This window comes from Citrus clementina, unplaced genomic scaffold (genome assembly GCF_000493195.1).
Source record: "Citrus clementina cultivar Clemenules unplaced genomic scaffold, Citrus_clementina_v1.0 scaffold_2, whole genome shotgun sequence".
NCBI classification, from domain to species: domain Eukaryota; kingdom Viridiplantae; phylum Streptophyta; class Magnoliopsida; order Sapindales; family Rutaceae; genus Citrus; species Citrus x clementina.
In genome coordinates this window covers 18,178,280-18,187,278 of record NW_006262688.1, presented here as the reverse complement: position 1 = coordinate 18,187,278, position 8,999 = coordinate 18,178,280, and the positions used below count along the sequence as shown (strand labels likewise).

The following is an 8,999-nucleotide window of genomic DNA, read 5'->3' as shown; positions in this document are numbered from 1 at the left end:
GCGCAGTTGCATTTAGTCGTTAGATGCCAATAGACCCTACTAATTTAAGTGCATCCAATGACTAAATGTATTTATGACACAGTACCACAATTGCACTGTAGTCGTTGATTGTTTAGTCTATTTACTAAAATTTGTGTTGCTTGATCGGGGATAAATACAAGTGACATTTTTTATCCAGCTTTAATTTATCCTCGATCCGAACAAAACGATCTTTCTTTCTTTTCTCAATTCTTAAATAACAGATTACAAACAAAAACAGAGGAAACGCACGAACTCAGACAAAAAAAAAAAAAAACATGGATTCATTCGACACGCTGAGCAACGAAGGACAAGACCACCAAATCCACACTCCCATGGACTTCAACAACAACGACACAGTTGATGACATTCTCCCTTCTCCTCAAACCTACGACTCTCCATTCCCTTCTTCTCCTTCTCCCCCGCTTTCCTCTGACTTCGCCTCCCCGTTTGACCCCGATGTCGATAATGGTGTACATGACAGTTACAATGACGCTGGTCATGACAATATCTTCGTTTCCAATGACCCTATTTTGCCTCCCCCCTCTGAGATGATGCCGGAAGAAGATTTCGCTTTCCGAGAATGGCGCCGGTTTGTTTGTTTCTTTCTTCGTTTCTTTTCACGTCTCACTAATCAGTTTTGGAGAGAGAAAAACGATCAATACAAATATGGATGCGTCACTAATCATTCACTACCACGTACTATTTAGTAATTAACTCCGCATAAAGAGTTGGATAGAAAAATTGTATCCTAATGTAGCATTTGACATGTATTTAATAGTTAGTACTGTTAATTATTAACTCATAATTAATTACTGTAAGGAGCGTGATTTCCATTCTATATATTTTAATAATTACAGTGGAAAATGATACTGGACCAGCCTGATTGTTTTCGGAGTTTGGACATCGATTCTGAGTGGAAATAGAGAATGAATCTTTTTCCCTCAATAAGGACTGGATGATCAATGTTGTGCATAAATGAACTTTTGGATCTCATTTGGTTGGAAGCTAAGTAGAGGTTTTCTCATTTTGTTGGTGTGTCTTCATATATCTTTCAGAAACTTATTCAGTTTAGATGGTTTGTTAGGCTACATTGATCTGGTACATTATTAATATCCAATTAAGGAATGAAAGTTAACAATTTGTGTAACTTATGTGCTTAATTTTGAAAAACGGCTTCAAAAATTCACTTTTCTTCTCGGTGTAACAGTTTAGCCTTTTTTTACTTTTGAGAAACCTTCAATTTCCAATGTTGCAGTCAAAATGCAGTGCATCTTGAGGAAAAGGAGAAAAGAGAGAAGGAGATGCGGAATCAGATCATCGACGAAGCTGAAGAATACAAACGTGCTTTTTATGAGAAAAGAAAGCTCAATGTTGAAACTAACAAGGCACAAAACAGAGAAAGAGAGAAGGTAGAATGTTTAATAAATGTTTTTCCATGCTCTATGTTCAAGTCTCACCCACCCTTTTGAGGCATTGTTGCTTTTGTGTTTTTGTGTAGCTTTACATGGCCAACAAAGAAAAGTTCCACAAAGAAGTTGACAAACATTACTGGAAAGCTATAGCGGAGCTCATTCCTCGTGAGGTTGCTAATATCGAGAAGAAGAAAGGGTGGAAAGATCATGATAGAGCCCTCAATCGTGGTCATTCAGGGTCCGAAACCTGGGAAACCAACTGATCTTTCTAGAATGAGGCAAATGTATATGAAGCTCAAAAATAATCCACCATCTCACATGATGCCTCCTCCACCCCCACCTGCCAAACGTGGCAAGGATGCAAAGGATGGAAAGGATGCAAAAGAAGAGAAAGATGAGAAGAATAGGAAAACTAGTACACCATCTGCAGCGGGTAATACTCCTACTACAGCTGCTAAAGATGCAGCTGCCACAGAACGCTCACCATCAACGCCTGCTAAAGATACAGCTGCAGCAGAAAACACTCCCCCAGCACCTGCTAAAGGTGCAGCTGCAGCAGAAAACACTCATGTTCCAAACCCACCCAAGGTGGAGACTCCTGCAGCGTCTGAGGGTGGGGGAGATGCCAAACCAGATCCACCAGCCACTGCATGATGACACTCAATATTTCATTATTTGAATGAATGCTTTTCTAACGTTAATAAGTGCAGCTATCTGCAGATGCTTTGGGATCTGCAACATGGGAAAATCTATTTAATTCTTTCCACTAGTTTTGATGTTTATGCGGCTAAATTTTGTAGAAGTTTGCATATTATGCATAATTTGTTCTGTACGCACATCCTTTTTTGAGCTGTGATCAGTTTGATCAAGGTCAAGAAAAATGCGAAAGAAAATTTGGTTTCTTTGAATCCTTCATAGTTAACTTTGTATTTCTAAGGGAAAAAAATGTGTCATTTACTTGAAAATGAGTAAATGTCATGGGCAATTGATCTAATTGCGCGTAAAGAATGCACCAAGATTCCATGTGGGCAGAGAGTGGTTAAAAATTCTTATAAGAATGGAACTCACAGTTCTGGATATTGAAATTCTAGCTCATGGCTGCATTCTAGTTTGTTAATGATCCTCCGCTAAAATGTAATGGAAAGACAAAAGTTAAAGAGAAGTAAGATAAACATTTTAGAGAATCACAAAATTAAATGTACTGGGGAATCAAAAGATTGATTAATCAAATCGTGTGTAAGAGTTTATATCTGTTCACGTGAAACTCACTTTGATTCTACTCTAGTTGCTTGCTTTGGCAAAATTCTGTAGACAAAGTGCATTACAGATTTGGTATCACTTCAAATCACAGAGAGAGTATTCGGATAGTGAAGGAATCACATTATATCCAAAATAGATTGAGAGTGGGCACAAGAAATGTGAAGTTCAGTCCCAATCAGCGAGGATTCAACGGGGATTCCTACCACGTGTGGTGGTCACAATTTTCTTGTCACCACCCATTACTCACCGCACCAGTTTTGCTGCTTGGTATTTGTGGGTGCTTGCCGATTTGGTATCACTTCACATGTGAGAAATAGTTGTAAAGATAATGTTATGTTATCCACAAGATAAGCTCAGGGAAGAGGCAAAATTCCACCAGTCATGGAGGCCTAACAACAATAGTCATAACTATTGTAATGAGTTTTTTGCATCAATAGCTCAAAAGGATTCCTTGTAGAATTTTTTCAAAATAAATAAATCTCTTATAATTTTTTAGCTATATTGGGCATAGAGTTTTCAGAGGTATCTTTCTTGACAATTGTTCATTTGTAGTGGGATTTGCACCCCATTTTGTTTAGGAGAAGTGCAGTAACATTAATGCTTGTTTCAAGGGACATTTAAACATAAGAGAAGGTAAAAAAGGCCAAAATGTTCCTACTCCAACATATCACAAGTAAATTGATCATAATTGTTTGACTATACCAACAGAAGACAAATAATAGTGGGCTATAATAATGCTTCAACTGAAGAAAGAATTAAAGTTCACAAGGCTCCACAAAGAGAAACTCAGCTTCTTGTCTCCAAACATAACACAAGCTCATTCAAGATTCAGTGGTCCAAATTCATTAAAAATCACCGGACCCACAAACATACATCCAACAGAAAAGCAACGTAACACTAATTTTATAGCTCTCTCTCCTTAGGAGATGGCTACATCTACGCAAAGATCACACACTAAAAGGGGGCAAATTATGAAAAAGAAAGAGCATTGGATGCTACCATGCTGTCCAATTTCTACTTTTCTTTTAAAATGAAATTATGGAAAAACCCAACAGTCAAAAACTGTGCTGCAAAGCTTACGTCTTTTTGACATAAATTATTTTCAGTGCTATCAAGAAAAGTTGTTTGTGCTTCTTCACCACCAAGATATTATTTTAGGGAGAGAAGTTGAGGCGAGAAGTGTAAGTTGCTTTTGGTGACCAATTGCTTGGAATGACAGCCCTGGCCGAGAGGGTTCTTCCTGTTGATAATGTTGTTAGTTTCACTGAGAATGGTCCTTTTAACGGTCCCCCAATAATACACCAATTTGCACCCCATACATGATTCATCTGCAGCCACTCACTTGAACTTGCCTGCCAAACAATATATATAAAAATTAGCGTAAGTGTTCCTTTTAAAGAAAAAGAAAGCACATCTAGTTATATAAAAGCACTCTTTAACTAATTTTACCATGCAATTGAACAGAAGCATAGACAGAGCAAAAGTGCTTTTGGGCACATTGCACATTGGCACCATTACAAGCAGCGTAACCATAAAAAATATTACCATTAAACAATAATTCTTTTGTGAAGAATATGCAGGGGCAATGTCTTCTTCAAATTGTTGGTCAGTGGCACATGATTAAGAAGAGTGATGTCCGCAATGTTAGGAGCTGTCTTCTTAATTAATGGGTTTAAATATTTAATCTACCAAAAAAAATTCGACCATACTTTTTTTTTTTTAATTTTTGGATGCGCTACCAACTTAATTTCATTTGCTGCATATTTAACGTTGCTGAAAGTTTTCTAAGCATTTTTTTTAAATCTTAACTTACGCCCTGTCACAGCAACATACCACTAGTGGAGTTTGCTGTCCTTTTTATACAGTTCCTTCTTGGGAAATGAGAAAGTGGCAAGCATATACGTCTTTACACTTTACTGTCTTAAACGACATGGGGGAAAATGCTTTTCTTTAGCCCAAAAAGTAAAAATTTAAAAGATAAACAAAATTTACCTCCCTTATGTGCATTGAGCCAACATCACCATCTCCATCTTCAAATTCCACCAAAAGGGAAAGCCAATAATCTGTTGAACCTTCATTCACATGGAACGCAATATTCTTCCCAGGATATTTACATGGGGCCCTAAAAGATTAGCCAAAAAAATTTAATAATTATAAAAATTAACGAACAAATAAACGAGCCTAAGGTGACAAAAGAGAGGAGAGGCATTTAAAGTCAAAGAGAATACCGTCTATAGATGACTGGGAGCTCGCCTCGGTTACGGAGCTGGCCACTCTCACCAGCAATGGCCATGCGACCAAAGGCTGCACCACTGAGGTCAAAGTGGGTGCGACCGTTGGAGCAGTAGCCACCGGGGCACTCGTCCGTTACAATGATTGTGACGGCCCGCCTTGAGCAAATGCTCTTGTCAAGGCACCTAACTTTGTAGCATGCTCCACATCCCCCTCCGTTCTTGAACAGCACCGGGCTCACTGCACCCACTCGCGCCCTAAGTGGCTTCACGTCCACTAATGAACCGTACCCACAAGCCCCTCCTGCACATTATGATAACTACCCAAATTACACAAAATGCTTGTCAATTAACTGAGTTGACACAGTCGGGTTCTGTGTCAAATCACAAATCAGCAAACAACTAAAACGGAATTTATGTAAATTTTTATTTTTTGATCCCTCAAATTGATAATGAATATGTTATGCGTCCCTCAAAATTGGTGTCATATATTATGACCCCGTTCGCGCCCACAACTGAACTTAAATTAGCTATAGCTTAAAACAGATCTTGACTCAAGAATAGTAGTTAGAGCCTAGAGTTACTAGTAATGAACAAAAGGGTACGTAGTGTGGGCCCTACCGTCGCTGCCGTCGCCGTCGGGGCTGCCGTACCAAGTGGCGGTAGCTGGAAGCCAATGTGGTTCCGACAGTTGGTGATTTAGCTGCGTTGGAGCAACAACTGAACACTTGAACGCCAACAGAAGACAAAAGGTCAAGACTTGGCTGACGCTGTACTCCGGCTGGCACTGCATTGTGTATGTCTGACTGTAAAATTAAACAGCCGGCCTCACTTCCCCGGGGAAAAACAACGAAGAAAGCAAGAGAAAGCTTTGCCGACAGCTTCTTTGCATTTATTAGTGAAGACAGAAGCAATAGTGTGAAGGCTCCATGTCAGGTTCCATAAATAGCAACAACGGCCGCGACAAGAAAAAAAAACGTTTCGTGGTAGTGCTTTCTTTCCTTTCCTTTTCTTTTTTTTGTTTTGGGGTGCGGGGTGACTATGTCAGGCTTCGGGTTTGTCCTTTCTTACGGAGTATGCCATTGTGGTTGTGGCCCACCGACGGTTAAGGCGTTAAATCCGCGTGGTCGTACGTTTTAGTATTGGTATCAAACTGGCGAGAGAAATTAAGGGATGTAGGGGTAGTTCGGGCATTTCGGAAAGGGACCGTTAAGATCGTTTGCTTCTTTAGCCATGTGAGGAAGTGGGAAAAGAGTCGTTAGACGGTGACAGAACAACGGATTAGATTTGTTGATCGGAAACGGAGCCGTTTCGGTTAAGAAAAGATGCCTTAAATAATTATTTCTTCGAAACTGATTAGACATGGCTGCAAAAGTGTGAACATGTCTAGCCAATTTCGCTGACTTATTTTGGTTTTGGTTTATTTAACTAGATTTCATGTCAATTTTCAGTCAACGAATTGTCTCACTTGTTTTTCCAAGGAGCAAAAACTTAAATTTTAATGTCTTGACTGATTAAAGGAAAATTTAAAATTTCTCCTTTAAAATAAACCCTTTTGGAATTGTATAGAGGCCATTCTGCATCACCGGCAGATTTAGGTGGACGTAATGATGTATAAGGAACTGTACAGCGGTCATAGAAGATTGTTTTTTATATTCTTGTCTCATATTGATATTATGATTGAAAGCATTTGCTTAAAAACTGTATTAGATTGTATTAGAGTATTTGATAAACATTTAAGTTAAATTAATTTTATCTCATATTTAATTAAAAATATATAATATTTTTATTATTTTTATTAAAAATATTATTTATATTTATATTTATTATACATTATCCACTTTTATTTATAACAACTGTGGCATAAAATCTACATCACCTCAATACTAAGTAAGACCATTCAAATACTATGTCATCCAAATATCATTACATTTGAAATTTATTGAGACATTATTTTGTTTGATTTATAAATTAAACTTTTACCGTTTGCATTGTCACTCTATGGTGAACCTTAGGGAAGAACTTCAATCTAAACTACATTGTCCAAAAAATAAAAAATTTAACCAATTAGAAATAGAAAATTATAATCTAGAGGAAAAAATCTTAAATGCAGATGAAATATTTAAAATGATGAAATATCAAATAATGATAGTATATGTATTTTTAGTGAACATAGTGAATATAGTAGTAAATCAAAAACTAGCAATAGCTCAGCATTAGGTTCAAAATCAAATTTTGAAATCAATGTTTTGAAACTTATACATTAGTTTTTGATAAAAATTGTATAATCTGTAATAAAAATTTGAACTAGGATATAGAGAAATGAATATAGATAGATTCTTTTGTAATAGATGTAAAGTTAAATAATAGGATAAACTTATCGCTAAAGTTTTAGCTAATCAGCTGAAGGGGCTGTTAGATGATGTTATCTCTCGCAATCAAAGTGCTTTCATCCCCAACCGTCTTATTACTGATAATGTCATAGTGGGTTATGAATGCTTGCATAAATTACGATCATGTAAAAAGGGGAAGAATGGTTTGGTAGCATTGAAACTTGATGTTAGTAAGGTATACGATCGAATGGAGTGGGGATGTCTGGAACAAGTAATGGTGCAGCTGGGTTTTTCTTCAAAATGGATTCAACTTATTATGAGTTGTGTGACAACCTCGAAGTTATCCTTCCTAATTAATGGTGAAGTTTGAGTTCATGTTTCTCCAAGTCGAGGAATTAGGTAAGGTTGTCCGCACAAGAAGAATTAACCTTAATTAGTCCAATAGGTAGAGATTATCTTAGAGAACTAAATTATATAGACATACATATAGAAATAAGAGTTATAGGAATTCTTAGCCAAGCAAGAAAAGGATTAGACATAAAAGTGCGCGCACACATACAAACACATATATATGATAGTAGATTTTATGACCATAAACAAGCACAAATAGCCAATGTAAAAATAAATTTAAAAATAAAGTAGCAGTAGTAGGCTGTATATCTAATATAGTTATAGATATAAATGAATTGTGTAGAAACATTAAAATAAGTGTACAAACCAAAGAATATAAAATGAATACAAAATATAAAACCTCAAAATTAAAATATTTTTCTGGAAAAATATATAATAAATATCATAAAAATTTTGTATTTGAAAGTAAAAATATTGTCGAATGTTTTGAAAGTCAATATGTGGGAATGATAGTACCTAAGAAATTAAAAGCAAGTGAATTAAATGGACTAGAATGTACATTAGCTAAATTTGAATAAGATAATATGTTAGAAGTGCCAAAAACTAGTTATACATATTGCGGTAGACATAATCAAGACAAAGAGGTTTAGTAGTTATAAAAAAAAGAAGTAATCCAAAATTAGAAGAAAATGAAGAAGAAATAGAAATCTATATGGCTATAATAGAAAATTTAAATATAGATAAACAAAACACTTTACTTAATAATAGAGATAAAATTATAGAATTAATATTTAATAATCCTAAAAAATATTTAGATGAAGAATTATTTGAAGAGTTATGTAATAATAATGAATTGACAAATAATGATGTAGATAAAAACTTATAAAAATTTGGACTTTAAAAAATTAGAAATTGATGAAACTTATTATTTAGAACAAGGAATTGAAAATTTAGTCGAAGAAAAAGACATGAAGAGAGAAATTGGAGAAAGTAGTAAACCAATAATTGAACTATCAAACATAGAAAATTATTTAAATAAAAGAGGAGTCCCAGATAGTAAGTAAAAATACACAAAAGCAGAAAGAGTTTTTAGAGTTAAAAAAAAAAGACATATTAATACTAAAATTAGAAGAATATAGACCAGATAAGTGGAAACAAATATTTAATTAATGGAAAAGAAATCTCACTTAGACATTCAATGGAAGCCTCAATAGTAATAGTAGATCCAAATTATAACCTAATATATTTATAAAGTACTTTAGAACTAGAGAAAAATAAATATACTTAGGATGAAGAAGATTGGATAAGAAAAATGGGATAGAAGAATTAGATAATTTTAATAAAAACATTACAACAATTAATTTTATAAACTTCATGAGTAAATTAGTATT

The 8,999-nt window shown here is 35.2% G+C and overlaps 2 protein-coding genes across 2 annotated transcripts; one reads left to right on the top strand and one right to left on the bottom strand.

Annotated features, from left to right (window-relative positions):
- The first annotated feature begins 205 nt into the window (after positions 1-205).
- LOC18052648 (clathrin light chain 2) lies at positions 206-2,216 on the top strand. Its single transcript, XM_024192078.1, is given in 4 exon segments — positions 206-610; positions 1,277-1,430; positions 1,520-1,644; positions 1,646-2,216. Coding segments are annotated over 4 exon segments (1,035 nt in total). The 5' UTR covers positions 206-296; the 3' UTR covers positions 2,088-2,216.
- A 1,205-nt stretch (positions 2,217-3,421) lies between these two features.
- On the bottom strand, positions 3,422-5,895 carry LOC18052647 (expansin-B3). Its single transcript, XM_006447283.2, has 4 exons — positions 5,546-5,895; positions 4,922-5,228; positions 4,686-4,815; positions 3,422-4,045 (listed from the first exon to the last, which is right to left on the bottom strand). Exons 1-4 carry the CDS (start codon positions 5,715-5,717, stop codon positions 3,848-3,850), a joined length of 807 nt encoding a protein of 268 aa, XP_006447346.1. The 5' UTR covers positions 5,718-5,895; the 3' UTR covers positions 3,422-3,847.
- Positions 5,896-8,999: the final 3,104 nt, after the last annotated feature.